Here is an 18422-nt window from a genome sequence, read left to right on the forward strand (position 1 = left end):
TCGGTCTCTTCAGATTTTTGGTATTCCAAACCGTAAATCTAGTAAAAAAAATTCAGAACTGTCAATTTGAATTTTTGAAAGTGTTATTTGTTTATGTTTTGTTTTGGTCAGTTTCAATATTTCTTGATGTAATTGCGGTAAAGCGGGCCCATTTATGTAATTATCGTGTAAATGAAATAAAGTTGTTATACATATTCAAATATTAATAATTTTATACCATGGAGAATCAAATAGAAAATAAAATAACGCACTTGGAACCATTTTTAGAAAAGCAACTAAAGGGTCACCGTAACGCTATTACAGCAGTGTTTTTTAATCCAAATGAAAAACAAATAGCTTCCAGCTCTTTAGATAATAGTATTTTGGTAAGTATGCTTAATAGTTTAGATTTTTCTATTATCTCGTCAATATTAAAAATACAACTACTATTTCAGTTATGGGATTTACGAGGAACAATGCGAAGTTATAGATTTCAAGGCCACGATGAAGCTGTGTTGGACGTTACGTTTTCTCCGTCTGGAAAATATATGGCATCAGCTTCCCGTGATAAGACTGTGAGGCTTTGGGTACCAACAGTTATAGGAAGCACTGGGGTGTTTAAAGCACATTCACAGACTGTTCGGTCTGTCCAATTCAGTCCAGATGGATCTAAGGCAAGAGTTTACTTAAATTTCGCAAATGAGTTTTTGATAAATGTAAATTATGATAAAGATAATATATCAATATTTTAGATAATAACAGCTTCTGATGACAAAATTGTAAAACTGTGGGCGACTGAGAAACATAAATTTATTGCATCATTTGTTGGTCACACTAACTGGGTACGATGTGCAAGAATGTCTGGTGATGGATCTGTAATAGCCTCATGCTCTGATGATAAGACTACTAGACTGTGGAGCCCAGACACAGGGGAGTGTATACACACATATAAAGACCAGAATGGATATGGAGGTTGTGTAGCTTGGCATCCTTCAGGATGCTATATAGCTGTAGCAACCTCCTTGGGAAATGTTAAATTGTATGACACAAGAACTCACAATTTAGTACAATATTACAGGTATGGGTAAACATACTTTAAACATTTTTTTGATGATAGTAAATAATCTAAAGATTATTTACTATCATCAAAAAAATGTAAAAACAATATAAATATTGTTTAAAAAATTATTGTATATAAAATTAAATATTCCATGAATATGTAATTATTCTCTTATCTGTGATATATAAATAATAGTCATTTTTCTGACCCGCAATGACCGTAGGTGCGAATTTCTTTAGTTGCTGCGTCTGTTTGTGTGTGGCGAGCGCTTTTCGCGTATATCAGCAATTTGGCTGTTATATGCAATTAGTTTATTTCTTATTTATTTCTTTTGCCTGCATTAAAATACTGCAATCTCAAATTACAATTAAACAACTCTCATAACAATATAGAATTGTACTTATTTCAGTATACACAATGAAGCAGTGACAAATTTGGCATTCCATCCTAGTGGCAGTTATATACTTACTGCCAGTAAAGATGGGAAAATGAAGGTAATCACTATGATTTTAAGAAAAGGAAGAAACTTGATGTTTATAAATTTGAAATATATTTGAGTTTCCAAAATTTTAATTTGTATGTATTAATGTGTTCTTTTATAATTTATTTATACATTTATTAATATAAAATTAATTGATTGTGTCCTTAGGATAGACATTAAATGAGAGGTATGACTCTACCTCTAATATGACATCATGTAATACATGTATTAACATTTTAATATTTTTAAAAGTAACTATATATATTTTTAAAGGCAATTTAATATGTTGGTAAATGTTTTTTATGTTCATCCAGGTGATTGTATCATGCTACACAATAGTTGTTATATATAATCATGTCTGTTAAGGTTGTTAGTTAATAATGCATAGGCAGTTAGGTTACTACTTTTATCTTTGTTGTATAAAGTAAATGCAGGTTTTATTAAAATTTTCAGATATTGGACTTATTGGAGGGTCATCCAATATTCACATTGAGTGGGCATAGTGGGGCTGTTGCTGCTGTGTCTTTCTCACCTAGTGGAGATAGTTTTGCATCTGCTGGTGATGATAAATTGGTTAGTGTTTTTGTGACTTTTCTAGAGCATTAATTAAAATTGCCTAACAGATATACACTAACATATTTATGATATCATTTACAGGTATTTCTTTGGGAAACAAATTTCACACAGCTCTATAATGAAGTAAAAGAAAACATTCCACATAATCAATCTTCTGTGCCTAGATCTACATCTCACATGTCTAAATTAACTTCTACAACAAAAGGGGGAAATCAGGTTTTAAACAAAAGATTATTTTAAATTAGTTTCATACAAAATAATTACATTGCAATTTGTTATGAAAAGAACTATTATTTATAAGTGACATAAAATGAAATGTAATATAATTAACAATTATTATAAAAATGTCTTAATATTTCTTTTACATTTAGGATTGATCTTTAAAAGCTGTCAAAACCAAATATTTCTTATTCCTACAATATCTGTAATTCAAAGAAAATTAAGCTCTTCAAAATATGGTCAAACAATAATCTTCATATTAGATACGTTATTAAAAATATAATATATTAACTCTGTTGTCATCTGCAAATCAGGGTAAGATAAAAGCATGGTATAAGTGCTATCACACCATCAAATATCCTGTTACCACATTTGTTCACCTTGATGATGTGCCTGAGCCAGAAAAAGAATCTGATTTCCAAGAACCCAATGCTAATAGTACTCTGGTTGAACCAAATGAGAATAGTCCATCAAATATGAATTCCCAAAGGACAGCCATTACATCAACTCAATCAACAAGGTTTGCCCCTAATTCACCGCCTCTTACAGAATCTCAAGTCGAGCATTCCTACAATGTGGGTCACATAAGCCATATTCCTCGTACTCCACCCAGTCCTGCTACATACACAATCCCCTCAATTATAAGCAAGAGTACAGGTACCATACAAGATTATGATGATGGTATGTTTGGTATGATTAAGTTAAAGGAAAATGATGTGTGTTATACTAGTGGCACAATAGAGTGGGTTGGAAAGAAAAGAAGTTTTCCTATAAATAGTGGTTTTAAAATACTCAATGAGATGGACAGACAAACCACTGAGCCACACATAAAAAAATCTAAAAGATTAGATAAGATATTTAATAATGGAACTGATAAAATTAAACAATGTGAGTGTGCAGATGTGTTGCCCACTGTAAATGCTATTGTTGATCACTTGAATGCTCTGCATGAAGCAGTTGATCTTGTGGATTTAAGACTTAACACACTGGAAGATGTCATGAGTAAGGATTGAGTTATATCTATGCACCTCAAAGAACTTATATTATAATTTAAAAAAAGTTACTTTTCAGCAACATTAAACTTTATTTTAATAGAAAACATGTACTATAGATTCTTTATAATAAAAATTTATTATACCTACCTAATTATAAAAAAAGAATATTGTACTGTATATTTAAATTGTATATTGAATACATATTGTAATAAAAATATTTTAAAATACATAACAAGCTGCTGTAAAAATGGTTCTTCAAATACGAGTTTTAAATATTAATACAGCATTATGTTAAACTTATGAATAACTTTCACTGCTTACACATCACACCTGTATATACACATAGGGCATGGAGGATCCAAGTTTTACTGTACACCAACATAAGTAGTTTTTTTGCCAGTTTTCTTAATAATATCCAATAATTCATCACCACTGAGTGTAGATTTCACTACTACCTTCTGTTCTGGTAGGCTTATTGAAACATTATCTACACCCTGACCTTTAAGCCTGTTGAGCACTCTCTCCACTGCTGAGGAGCAACCTTCACATGTCATTTCTACATTAAACACGTGAGTCTGGAATAGAAGTTGCGAAACTATGTTATAAGTTATTGCATTTATATTTTCCCTCTTAAATTTAGTAATTTAATTATATTTAGTATACTTTGTACAAGGTTTAGATTTTTTTATATTTTTATATATGTAATGGTATTTTAGTAAAATTACTTACCGACATGATAATGGTATGTATGTTCTTTGTTATAAAATTGATTGGACTAACGAGTAAATCTTATCAAACTGATACGGTTAAGAAATAATCTACAGGTGAAGTAAAATAGACAACTTCGTCAGTAAACAGCTGGCAGTGTTGGTACCTTAGTGGTTTTACCCTCAGAAGTGGAATATTAAACCCGACTCTTAAATTTTTTAAATTTTTAGTAAGTTTGTATTTTACACAAAATAATGCTGATAATATAATTTATTTCTATAGTCAGAGAATTATTATTTAAAATGTAGTGTTGCTTTTTTAAAATAATTTTTGTAGATTTAGTAAGTAGTGGGGTTGCTTAAACTTTGAGGCAACACTCATTTTTGTGGTTTTTAAATTTGCTATATTAGTAGGTAAAGGTTTCTAACGCATAGAGCCAAGACCTTTTATTTGGCAAGTTTTCGTATTTTATATATCTAATACAAACTAAGCACAATTGTTCAGACATTTAGTTTTTTAATCAGCATAGAATCTATAATGTTCACTTTGCCACAGCAAAACGAAGAGCTATGGCATTTAAACCTTATGTATACGTGATAGTGTAACGGTTGTTGGCAGAATGATTTTTTATATACACACTGGCGTAGCAACGATGCGGCGCAACTTGGTTCTTAAGTTTTCCGTGATCCTTTTATGAGAAATAAAGAAAACTCTTTCTCTGTGGTTACACTTTAGCTGCGGCAAAATAAAAAGCGGAGGACCACAAACTATAAGGCGGATTACATTATGATATTGAATTATTTTCCTCCTCATTTGGAAGTTACACATGTAATAATCTCTAAGTACTAAACAACTGATACAAATACATAGATATTTTTTTTTGTAAATACATATATATTATACATACTGAACACTCAGACCGACACAAACAATTATACTCATAAATACAAAATATTTGTGCCGTGCGAGGAATCTAACTCGCGACCATCGGAAGTAAGGAAGTGTGTTAAACCGCTAGACCACCGAGGTCGATATATAGAAAAGAGAAAATAATTTAATTAATTAGAAATAATTTGTTATAACGATTAATCCAATCTTATGAAATCTGTACCAGAGATATATTCTAAATACTCTGTCTCAGTATATTTATGTGATCTGCGATCTAATGTCATAATTATTTTTTTCGGAATTTGTGATCTGTGGTTCTGTCATTGCCATTGCCACCGTATATTCCTGCCTTGTATTATTTTCATCGGTATTTTACTTTAATATAATATAATTTCAGTACAAATGAAAACATGTCTATCAAAGAGGATATTACAGAATTTGGCTGGTAATTTGAATACACTAAATTCTTATTAGATGTCATCACTTACCTTCTTTAATAAATTTGTACTTGTTTTAGGCATTTGAGTCAAGAAGGTATCGATACTATTAGTGAAAATGGTCAAATACAAGATGTAAATATTATTAAGAAGAAGGCTTTAGATGTAAGTATGAAATAAATGCATAATTTGTGTTAGTTATATATGTAACGTCACTATGTAGATGGACTCCAGTTGATGTGGCCTGTTGTCATTACAGTATGATTTGCGTGATGTTGGGGATGCTGCTTTTCCTGAGGATTTTACCAAGGATCCGACTAAACTAGAAAAACCTATAATAGTCCAAATTCAAAAGATACGTAATGTATCTGCACCGAAAGCAAATGAAGAATCTACATCTGCCCCTCGAATGTTGAAATTGACATTGCATGATGGGAAATCGTCATGTACGGGTTTAGAGACAAGTCCCATTCCAAGTCTCAGTATTAACACTCCTCCAGGAACTAAATTGTTACTCAAAAACGAAGGGCTGGAGGTATGTCATGGTGTCATTTGGCTTTCACCTAGTGTCATATCAGTATTGGGAGGAAAAGTGACACACATGATTGAAAAGTGGGAATTGAATCGGAGCCTTGCTAAACATACTAGAGGTCAGTGTACTCACAAATTAATACTTATATGTATTGGATATTCCAAAAGAAAAAATAAGATCACATAATAAAGATTTAACTTAAATGTAACTTAAGTATGTTAATATAATTATACTATTCAGTGTGCCATTTGTTTTGCATGCTTTATCTTTCTAGTTGTTTTCTCTCTTTTTTAACACTATGAATTCAGTGGTATTGGTGTCATTCAGTGATGTTGACTCCTGCAACCCTTTTACTTCATAGGACCATTTCTATAGTAAGTTCTCCAACCAGATCTCCCAACACGAGAGGTTAAACCCAATATTTTAATACAGTTACTAAATCAGTGTATTTATTAACGGTGTGCTCATACTAATACTGTAATATTCACATAGAGGTGAATTATGTTATAGTAAATAATTCTTTAACATTACATATTGAATATAATTTTATTATTATTAATATAATTCAACAGGAATTATAATGAATAATTACAAAAAATTATAAAGTGCTACTTGTAACTTATTAATTGAAAACTAATTGGCCACTTTTACTTTTTGTACTAAAGCAATAAATAAATGTTGTATCTATCGACTTATGTGGTGCTGATGTTTTTAGAGTATTAATATAAAACATATTTTTTTAATAAATACATTAATTTCAGGTGGCATTGGAGCAGATGGGGGTCCTCCACCATGGATTCCATTTGGACAGCGATTAGAAGCTCTCACTGTTGACAAACAATTCAAGAGTTTGCAGGAGGCTTCAAAACAGGATAATGCGGAATTTGAAGCCCAGAGAAAAGGAGCCATTGCTGAGGCACAGAGACTATCTGGTGTGAAAAAGGTACGTCTAAAGATTCATTTTATCAAACAAATCTTGCATTCTCAACTAATTTAAAGTTTTGGAAAATAGTAATATGATTTAATATTGTTATCATAGCAATAATTATTTAATATTATATAGTTCTGTATATTCTTACTCTGGTATTGTGTAGTCATAACAGTAATAGAAACTCATAATTATTGTCATTGTGGACATAATATTTAAATATTTTTAATTGTTAAACATACATTGTTTAATTAGTCTAGGCTTGTAGTAGATTTTGAGATGATAGTGACATCATACCCGGAGGGCCAAATTATTTGATTGAATGTACACTGTAATTATGTTGTAATTCTGTGTATTTTGTTTTTAGGTGTTTGGTGGTGGAACAAAACCCTTGTTGGATGCTAATGTACAGAAGATTGTTGATGCTGGTTTTTCAGAAGAACAGGCAGAGAATGCTCTGAAATATACTAAAAATAATGTTGACAGAGCATTAAAAATATTGCAAAAGAGGGACAACTCTGAAAATAGAAATAAAGAGAAACCACAAAAAGAACCCGACCAACCTAAGAGGAAGGGACGAAATAAAGAACCTAATGATGAAGACAGTATTCCTGTGAAGCCATCTGGAAAAGTATCATTGTTTGATTTTCTGGAAGATAAATTACCAAATGTACCAGAGAAGGACAGGAATAATCGGCAATACAATGCTAACACAGAAGAAAGGAATGATAGGAACTATGCAAATAGAGAAAAAAACAGTGCCAAAAACAATTCACGAGGCCAAGGGTCAAGATATGATAGTTCTAATCGCAATAGATCTGAAAACAGAGGTCACTACTCAAATGATAATCACCACACATCACATAGAGAGGAACGAAAGTATCAATCTATAAATGAAAAACCACCGAGGTTCCAAAAGAAACTAGAAGAAAAAAATAAGCAGCAACAACAGCAACAGCAGCAACAAATGAACAATATCAACATGAACATAAATTTACCATATAACAATTCATATCCCAACCAATCCCCCCATTATTCAGACAGAAATATGAGGAGTGATAGACATATTAATGAGAATAAGGTACATCAATCACAGAATTATCGTGGCAATCCTAACATCGATAGTTTAGTCGATGCGACTGCGAATTTGAACATTTTATCCAATCAGTCCCGGGCGAACGAGGAACTTCAGCAGCAGAGGGTCTATCAGCCCCACACGGAGCAACCATATCAAAAGCAGTCATATATTTCGAACCCGAACATGGCAGAGATACCGCCATTCAGAAGAAACAACGACATGCAGAAGTACCAAGAACAAACATATCAGCGGCGGCAACCGCAGCCGCCTAACGGGTACATGGAGCCGCAACAGAGTCAGATGTACCCCAACGTGAACTACATGGCGGGCGCGCAGGGCGGCTACGGCGGCCGCCAGTTCGGGTTCGGGCTGCGCGGCGGGCCGTTCCTGCCGGGCTCGCTGCTCGGCTTCCAGAACGCCGCCGTCAACGAGCAGGCGCGCGCCATGCTCGGCGTCGCCGACATCAGCTGGAAGGTCGGCGACCGCTGCCTCGCACTCTACTGGGAAGACAACAATGTAACTGTTTTATTTTTTCTCTGGATGTATTCACAGTTCGAGAATGTATCGGTTTCAGAATTTAATGACTGTAGAGTAAATAATTAACTAACACTAGTTTTACTTAAGTTAGCTACATCCTTTCAGTTCAGAATACTTAGTCGAAATGAACACGGTTTATTTCAGTTTATAAATAAATTTATTGGATTTTTTTACATTACAGTTCTATGAAGCCGAGATCACTGGTATTTCAGCTAATACAGTAGTAGTGAAGTTCTGTGCATATGGTAATCATGAAGAAATTTTAAAGTCAAACTGTTTGCCGTTCCCTAATCAAGGTAATATAATTACTTTTTTAATTGTAGTATAATTAATTTACTGCATGCCATTTATTTAATTTTGTATGTGACTTTGAAAATGGTGGTAGTGGTAAAAATATAGAAAGATAAAACCCATTGGAAAATGAATATAACAAAAATAATTTACGAGCGATCTGAAGCCGAAGATAAAAATAAAAAACCAAAGACTTGGTTATACAAATTTTTCATTATCGGTTATGTGAAAACAGTGGAAATACAAAAGTTCTTTCATAGGTGCTGTAGTTTGCTAGAGGTCGAGATAAACTGTTTTTTAACCTTGAATATTCACCACTATCCCCAGATCTCATAAATGATTTTTCCTTTCATTTTTGCTATATTATCTTCTTTTTTCAATGAGTTTCATCCTACTGTTATATATTTTGGTTTGAAAAATAACTGAACATTGTGTATAACGGAGTGATTGTTGCAGCGTCGGGCCACAACAACGGCGGGTACATGTCGCGGGCGGCGCGCCGGCCGTAGTGCCGCGCCGCGGCGTGGCCCGCGTCCGCCGCCGCCGCCTCCGCTCCCGCGCCCGCGCCCGCGTCCGCTTAAAGCGCCGAGCCGCTCGCGTCTTCTATCGATAGGCCTATATGAGTTTTTGACTCAGTCTTCACAACACTAGCTCGAATATGCGCCGTCTCTCGTTCTCGGATTTTGGAAACTGTAGTTCGCTTCCAAATTTAAATATGAGAGAGCGAAACGATTCAACTATTTTGTGAAGGAAAAATAAAGTTTTGATGTTCAACATTAAAACAGTATTTTCCTTCATGTAAAGGAAGTTATAACGAACACTTTCCAAAGTCCATATGAGAGAATAATGGCGCAAAACGAGTAGAGTTGAAATTTTACTTTTACTAGTTGAAATTTTGTAACGGACTAAATAGTATCTTTGTAGTTTCATTAGCTCGTACGCTCATTTCGAATTTTCATGGTTCACATCATTTATTAACTTTTATCGATTTTCCAATGCACTAAGTTGGCTTTAGCTTTATTTCTAATGCGTATTACAATGTTGGTACCATATAATGGCAGCTCATATAATATAAACATATAAATTATGTTGTCTGGTCCATTTATCATGACAGTCATAACCGTAGTATTATCGTTACATATGATTGTTATGAAATTAAGAAGAAAGAGTAACTAGCTGTTGAAATATTATTGCATATAGATACGTTCCGTGCTTACGTTTCTAAAAAGAGGTTTACAACATAAGTTTCACAAAAATCATTTGATTAAAATGTTTAAGAAATGATTAAGTCAAATGTAACCAACATATTCACTTTATAGACGTAGTGTTATTTTGCATAATAATAATTATTATTGTGTGAACAAAATAGTTTTTTTTCTTGTACTGCTTTGTTATTAGTTTCTTAATTGATGATCTGATCACCCACGATGAGAGGTATATGTTAACATGTGTTGTTAGAAGTGTTCATAAATATGACTAAATGAATTTTAATGCAATTTTTTATTTGTAATGTAACTATGAAAGAATCAGTTAGATAAGATATATAAGAGGAAATGTGCACGTCGAAACATTTGAAGAAATTTATTGGCTTTTGACTCGTATTTTCTATACTTTTTCAAGACATTATGCAGCATAAATAAACAGCGGAAGTAGTGATATCGTATTCCCTTGTTTTCTCCTTCAAAATTGGACGAATTGTAATGACTTCTGCGAGAATAATACAGAAAGGACTTTGGCTATGGTTCTATTTTTTATTTTATTTTCATGTGTCAAAGCAAATTTCATGATATATAATTATTGTAAGCCTTCTAGGTCTTTTTTATTTACAAATTAAATAAAAGAAAAATATAGGGGTATAGCATACATTTTATAAGGGGGGGGGGGGGGATATATAGTGTCATTATTTGGGGAAGAAATCAGGGAAAAACCTTTATATATATATATAGCAACGTATCATTTATTCAAAGGAAAATTTTTTTTTTATATCTTTTTATGTCATTATTCTTTCGAGGGTAACATTGTTTTCATCGTGGGTTTCATAAAACTGTAGTTTTAATATATACGCTTATTTAACTTTATTGCAGTAAAAATAAAAATGTAAATTGTGTACTACAACTAATTTGATGAATGAGTTGATTAATCAATTACCAGACTAGCCAAAAATCCACATGGGATCGTTGCAATGTAACTTTTCAACTCTATTCAATCCATCTATAGCCGTGTAGCTTCCGTTAATTGAAGTTTCAAAAGTATTTTTTTACACTAACTAAACAGAAAAGTTAAAATATTAAGCTTAAGGTTAAATTTAAATTCATTAGTTTAAATGTCTATTTAATGAGGATTACTAATTTTTCATAAATTTACTTATTTATTTCGACAACTACTGTAATGTTGTAGTTATTTAACGTCGTAAGCAACGGTTGCGTCGTAATATGAATAATCCCTCGTAAGTATAAATTGTGACTCAGGTTCTTCTATTAATTTCGGCCGATGTTTAGAATATTTATTTTCCTATTTATCGATCAATGATAGGTTTACAACATGGAAGAAGCTGTTTTAATAACAAAAAATCTAATTTACAGTTATATTATTTTATGTCTATCTTTTCAAGATGCCACGAAGAGCAACGTGGCGTGATAAATTTTATAAAATAAACAGGCTTTCTTTGAAATTTTTTTTTAAACTTATATTATAGTTATGAACATTTTTAGTTTAATATGTCAATTTTTTCTTTATTATATCTCAAATTACATAAGCCTCATCTTGCCCTCTCGCTAGTTAAAAACTATATTCGCATGTGTGTTGAGTTCTGTGTGATATCTGATAACTTTATTATCTAAATGTATACTTCCTAATGCTAAAGAGTAGTAATTACTTCAAAAAATAATAATGTCTTTGTGAATGTATATAAGAGATAATTGGGATAAGTGTAACGTAAATCTAGTTCAATCATTCTGTGCACATCGTTGCTATTTCGTATGGTATACCAACACTATCGACCTCCTATTCTGATCAAGTGGGGATCAAAATTACAACAGCTTTGGCTGAGGTTCTAAACCCAAGCGGTGCACTCAGACCGAAATCGTATCCATCAAGCAGGAGTTGACCTTCACTCGCTCCATGGGTCCATCCGCGTGCCCTTTGACCCATTTTCATATAGTGAACATGTAACCAACTGCTGCCACAGCATTAATATAAAAAAAAAATCGGATGCCTAAAAAATGCAACACGCGGTCTCGTAAGAGAGTCACATCCCTACGACTAAATCTCTATAATTACTATACCTTTTGGTCTAACTAAAGCGTTCTAGTTCACTAGGCTTCACGTTGGGACTTGACAGACTATAGGTCAAGATCAAAACTAATTTCCGGAAACTGCACGGCTCCTATGATGTTACTAGACCTAGTTTATGGTTTATTAAGTGTTTTAATTAGGAATGTAACATTAATAATGTCGTAACTCTTATGCGTCAGCATTAATTTATTGTCAGTATGTATGTATGTAACCACCATAGTAGCGTGTAGCTTGTATAAGTGTATTTTGTTATATTATAGCGCAAAACATGTAATATATTAAATTAATTACCAGTTTGTTAATGATATATTTTCAAAAGTATCGGTTTTTACATAATTACCAATGTATAAATATAATATTAGTATAATTATAGTTACGTGGTGAAATGAATGTTTTTTAACTATCCATATCTAACAAACGATTCGAAAAAATCTGAATGTACTGTAACTTACATTACTATAGTCAAGATGCATAATTATTTGATTGTCTACAATAAATTGTGTTTGTCTTACAAATATGACTACTAAAGGGTCATAATATCATAGGGGTTTGTTTAAAAGAGAATGCTTTTAGCGATATGGCCGCCCATTATTTTTTGTGTCAAATCTTTTTTGTTTTTATTATTTTAGGCAACATTAAAGAGTATCTATTTAAAATAAGACTACTAATGTATTACGTGCGTATAATGGGCTACATAGTGTATGTAATCTTTGATGTGAATGCAAGGTTTATATGCAATGTATTGTTTACGTTCATTGATATGTACTAATTTCCACCCGGCGAGTCGTCAATAGGTTAACATTTATATGCATAAAAAGCCAATTCACAATAAGTGGCTTAGCAATTGGTTAACAAGAAAAACGTGTAATTTATTTTATTATTTTTATAAATCAATAATTGTTTTATATAGTCTAAATTATGTTTGTGTTGTCTGTTAATGAGCGTCGCCCCTGATTTTATCCCAAACTGCATTAGAAGATAATTTGGTCCTCTCAATTTTGTTTCCGTTTGTATTTTCCTACATCATGCAATCATAAACAAAGGTGCGGTAAAACATATACATATACATATTGTAATATGTTGTTATTGTTCATTAGCGGATGACAGTAAAAAATTAATGTCCGTGTCGCGCCCTCGCTTGATCCGTGTGAACGTGAATATTATGTATCATGTGATTATTATTGTTTAACACGTTTTAATTGTTGGATTTAAACTCATGTAATCTGAAGGATTTCGCGGGGTAATTCTTATGTACATTATGAACTCATAAATAATATAAACGGCCGTAAAACGAATTTCCGAAGAAAAGATCTTTTGTATATGACAGTAGCAGCTAAAAAAACTTATTGTAAGAACAAGCTCAATTACAGCATCGTAAGTTAATCGTATGTATTTTAAATCAATGTAACATTTATCAGCATTACATTCATTCCTATTGATTTCCTGTTGAGTTAAAGTAACCATATTAACAAAAATACTAATAAAAGAAAACCGTGTATTATAATCTTGTTTAATTTTTATTCAAATAAAAAATAACCAAAATATAAATTTCGTGGGTTTATATATTATATTTTTTCAAGAATATAATACATGTATAATAATACACATGCATGTACAATAATGTACTCCACATTATAGTGAATCTTATGATATAATTTTTTCATTACTTTAATTCCAGATAGAATAGTGAAAGCCACTGTCAAAAACTGTCTCTGTAAACGTAACAGGGACGCATTTTCTACCATTTCCTTAATTAAACTAATTGTTTATTTGGAATCGAACATCCGCCTTTGATAACGGTTTAGCGGGAAACCAGTGGAGGATGATATGACGAGTATCAGGTCAGGTCAGTTCGACCAACGTGGCAAATATACTAGAAAGTTATAACGATGGTTTACAGGTGCGCGTGGATGTCAACCTGACATGGCGTACTGGCGTTCATCCCCTCCAATATAGTTTGTTATGCATGTTCTCATCATAGGAATCTCAAATATCGTTAAAAACTGGTGGATACTAGGTAAATTGGTTTTAATTGGTGACTGCCAGATGGAAACTTACAACTCTTAAGATACAGTAGTAGATCTTATCAGTGGGAGCAGTTAATCTACTACCAAGGTAGTACAGCGCCACAGCATGTCTCTCTCATTTTTTTGAAAGTTAATGGTGTCAAATAGTTATTAATCATATAAGAAACATTTATAGTTATCCATTTCTATACAAATCTTTTATCATTTAATAAAATGTATTAACAGAGCAGAGAAACATTTAAAATTGACCAAAGTACACAATCATATTTGTGAAACATGTTTAAGTAAACAACTTTAGTTTTTAGCCAGTTTTGGCTTTTTGTCGGGGTCGGCGACCCCGCCCCGTAGTGTGCTATAGCTACATAGAGAGTAAAACAGAGTGAACTAAGACATTGTAAATGTTTGTTCATGCCGTCAAAATGTAACAAAACAACACCAAATGACCAATTTATTGTGGACCATGAAACAAACCATTGTCGCTTGAACCACTAAACCAATAGTCACTAAGGTAACGTGCGTAGCTAGTTCGTTTGGAATCAGTGGGGATCAATGGCATAGTAGCCATTTTTAGTTCGAAAAACGGATTTAGATGGCGTCATTGGTATCGAATGGAATTCAACATTGTTTTGTAATCGTTTAAAACCCAAAACTATGGTTTTAAAAAGGTTTAATCTATTTTTAAAAAGTCATATATAGATGTTAAAATGAAATAATGCGTTTTGAAAAGTAATTTTCATATATTTACTCATTTTGTTGTTGCCCTGTATTTGTTTACAATTTAATCATTGCTAATTGGGGCTTATTGTTTCCAAAATACTTTCATAGATGGCGCTGTTTTCATTTGTATCACCGTATTTTAAATGTTTATTTTATATTTTCAAATAATAAGTACTTACTATATTATTATGATAAATTAAACATAAAAAAAGTTTAAGTAAATATAAAACAGCTAAACAAGAAAACCATATTATTCCAGTAATACTTATTTAGAAAGTGTTGCCATATTAAAAATAAATGCATAGATTTATCGATTTTTTCGAATAATCGATAACAGGATATTACAACCATTATTCGATGGTGCTTTTAATTAGTCTTTGCAAACAGTAAAATTTCATCATTTTGTATTATACTCTTATTTGGAACGAATTGCAATGCATAATTTTTACTCGACGACGGTAAAATAGAGAGATTTTGACAGGTATGCAAGTACTATATATTTATCTGTTCGCTTCGAAACTTGAAGAGGGAAATATTAATTAGATTGATCTGATATAAGTGTACTCTATTATATCAACCTCCACGCGGTCACCGTGGTAATTATAGCAATTAATGACATTAGTGACATAGTTCTTCTATTAAAAAAAATAAATACCTACTTATTGTAGTTTTATGAATGAGAATTGAATGTGGTATAGAGTATATAAGGTCAGCTATACCTTTATGAAACCTCAATAAACAAGTGTTATATGGTATCTAAAACTGACATTGATAGCTAAATATGAGGATCCTCGAATTTTTTAAAATACTCATATATATCGAATTTAGCTTTTGTAGAAGGATATTTTCAAACTAAATTGTACAAGGTTTTGAAACGATAATCATTCATAATACTATGATATACACTGATCCTAGTACCTACTATTCATGATAATTAGTTTTTTAATATCTCCATTCGAGGGTAGGTTATTCATAATTTATATTATTAGATTTCATCACAAATAAAAATATCGATTTAAAATCGTAGGTTGGTCCATATTTTTTTATTATATCGAAATGACAACGAGTACTGGCAACATACATGAAATGTTAAAAATATAAAATATAGGAATAAAAGAATAGGATAAACGACTTTAAGTCAAATGCTTAAAACATATTTTCACTAGCATTGGAATTTTTCTCTTTTTTCATCATTTAAGTTTAGGTACTTCAACTTTTGAATTGTTTGTTCAGAGTTCATTGAACTTCTTATTTTTTTGTCAAACTCAATAATTTAAATGTGTCTAAGGACTACTACAAATATTTAGTAAACTATTGTGTCTTTGAGGATTATCTCATACCAGGTATAACTATAAGTTGTTAAAAACTTGCATATGTATGCGTGTGTATCTTTCATATTAAAATATAATAAACATAGGTACTTGGTGACATTATTGTTATGAATGTAACTGATTTTATAATTTTTGATTGATTGAGAAAATACTGAAAATTATTAATCAAAATAAAGTACTAAACAGTAGTATTATTTTTATATTTTATTAGAACTGAATGAATATGATGTATGAATAATATGTTTATTGTGCTAATAAGGTTACAGTTTAGTTACTTTCATGTAAATTCATTCATGTAAGTTCATGAAAATGTAACATGGTATATGATATTGTTTTCAGATTTTCCGGACATCAACAACTTAATACTGAACAAAGTTTAAACAAATAAGAGATGATATTCTAAATCTCCTAGTCATTCAGATGAAGATAAATAACATTTTTACTGTAAAGAACAGGAGTTCAAAAGAATAAGAAATATATATATATATATATATATGAACATTCTACTGTATAAAATAATAATGCAAGTAAAAATAAGAGAAAAAAGCAGAAGAAAAATCTGTAAATTATTAATCACAATGCAATTAATAATATAATTAAATAAAGCAATGGAAAGCAATGGAGGACTAGTGATGAGAAGAAATTCCAAGTAATTATATTATGTGTCGACTACAAATAAGTTTATGATTTAAGCTCATGATTATTATTATATTGCTTCATCAACAAATCAGGAATATTTTGTGTACCAGGAATTAATTATGAAATGATTTTGATGAAATATTATGTCTTGATATTGATTTTGGAATATAATATAAAAATAACAGAAGTGTTTGAAGTTTTAGTGGTATAACAGACAAGCAGTGAAAGAAATATTATTGTAAATTATTAACAATTGTTTATTCTGTGATTAATAAATTATTAAAAAGTGTTTTATTACCTGAAATAAAAATGTTATGATCTTCAAGTGTTGTGTTCATGCAATGTTAGTTTCACCTCATTCGATTTAAAATGTCAGGAATTATTTACTACATAATGATATATTTTTTAATGCAATGTGTATAATAATTCCCATTTACATCAAAAAACTTTGTGTAAATCTATATTTCTCTGTCATTGTGGAGTACTAATAAGAAACAAAATCTAGAGACTGTAGTATATCAGAATCCCAGAACCTTGTATTTAAGTCATATAAGGACTTTACCTACCTAATACTTGCTACTTTTTTAATCAATTAATTAATTTGATTCAATCATCATGATGAACAATGATGATGTTGAGAATACTGCCAATGATGAATTTTATGGTGGTCATAAATAAATACCACCGTCACTATCGTCAACAGTCATTATTGATCTCATCATCATCACCGTTACCCTCCTTCATCCATATTGTCAAAAGTTACTACCTACTATTATGAACTGAAATGGTAAATAAGTGACGATCCATCCAACACGACGCTGTACATACATACACATATATTATTAAACAGCATTACGTCATCATGTCGTTATAGCATACGTTATCATTTAGATGTTATGTCCAAATATGTAATTTCGCAGCTTAATTTCAACTGAATAACAACTTACATGAATACCAAAAAACTAGCAGTAAAGGCGTAGTTTGTAGATATCGAAGGTTCTACAAATAGGTATAACATCAAAATAACCTACATGTCATTAGCACCGATGTAGTATCCCTGAAAGAACCTACATATAACAGATTGATGGTTTGCAGATATTATTTTCAGTTTTACAAATTGCCAGTTTACCATAATTAACTACATATTGAGAAATAATTATACACTGAAAATTATATGAGGTACCCATATGCACATCAATTGATTATAGCTAAAATCTATCACTATCACATAACAATTTAAATAAAAAAAACCGTATTAAAATCGGGCTATTCGTTAAGGAGCTATTGCTCCTTAACCGATAGCCCGATTTTAGTGCAGACGCGTTACGACATATCTTCGTCGGGAGAAAAAAAAGTAGGCATATATATATATATATAGATACATAGGTACATTAGCCGTGTCTGTAGACTGTCAGCGAACAATATTATAACTACATTGAATTTTCCATTGTACCCAATCAGGAGTTCGATACAGTTATATATCTATTATGTACGTATCTTTGCAAAACAGATGTCATGTAGACCGAATTCTCTGCCATCTATTTTCATGCTTTATTACTAATCACCCACTAGTAATCCGAACTGCTTCAGATATAGCGACATCTAGCGCCTACGGCGGCGAAATAAAATAGCCCGAAGAATAGCCCGAGTTAGGAAGGAACCATTTTCTTGTATGGGATGGGGTATCTGTATGTAATATTATATT

The 18422-nt window shown here is 31.6% G+C and overlaps 3 protein-coding genes across 4 annotated transcripts; 2 read left to right on the forward strand and 1 right to left on the reverse strand.

Moving 5' to 3' along the window:
- Nucleotides 1–53: 53 nt before the first annotated feature.
- LOC131846104 (POC1 centriolar protein homolog A) lies at nt 54–3344 on the forward strand. Of its 2 annotated transcripts, none has more exons than XM_059195328.1 (7): nt 54–365; nt 435–653; nt 732–1057; nt 1449–1533; nt 1974–2093; nt 2178–2312; nt 2630–3344. In XM_059195328.1, exons 1-7 carry the CDS (start codon nt 219–221, stop codon nt 3326–3328), a joined length of 1731 nt encoding a protein of 576 aa, XP_059051311.1. In that variant the 5' UTR covers nt 54–218; the 3' UTR covers nt 3329–3344. The 2 variants fall into 2 exon arrangements, with proteins under 2 accessions (XP_059051311.1, XP_059051312.1); XM_059195329.1 differs by having other exon boundaries at nt 55–365; nt 2865–2989.
- A 148-nt stretch (nt 3345–3492) lies between these two features.
- On the reverse strand, nt 3493–4194 carry LOC131846105 (copper transport protein ATOX1). Its single transcript, XM_059195330.1, has 2 exons — nt 4040–4194; nt 3493–3885 (listed from the first exon to the last, which is right to left on the reverse strand). The coding sequence occupies exons 1-2, from the start codon at nt 4043–4045 to the stop codon at nt 3676–3678; spliced, it is 216 nt and encodes a 71-aa protein (XP_059051313.1). The 5' UTR covers nt 4046–4194; the 3' UTR covers nt 3493–3675.
- A 1041-nt stretch (nt 4195–5235) lies between these two features.
- LOC131846119 (tudor domain-containing protein 3-like) lies at nt 5236–9232 on the forward strand. The gene is made up of 7 exons (XM_059195344.1): nt 5236–5351; nt 5424–5508; nt 5603–5993; nt 6637–6818; nt 7171–8397; nt 8600–8714; nt 9166–9232. Exons 1-7 carry the CDS (start codon nt 5317–5319, stop codon nt 9216–9218), a joined length of 2088 nt encoding a protein of 695 aa, XP_059051327.1. The 5' UTR covers nt 5236–5316; the 3' UTR covers nt 9219–9232.
- The last annotated feature ends 9190 nt before the right edge of the window (nt 9233–18422 follow it).

Source organism: Achroia grisella, unplaced genomic scaffold (assembly GCF_030625045.1).
Source record: "Achroia grisella isolate CSIRO2021 unplaced genomic scaffold, CSIRO_AGI_Agris_v1 utg501, whole genome shotgun sequence".
Classification (NCBI taxonomy): domain Eukaryota; kingdom Metazoa; phylum Arthropoda; class Insecta; order Lepidoptera; family Pyralidae; genus Achroia; species Achroia grisella.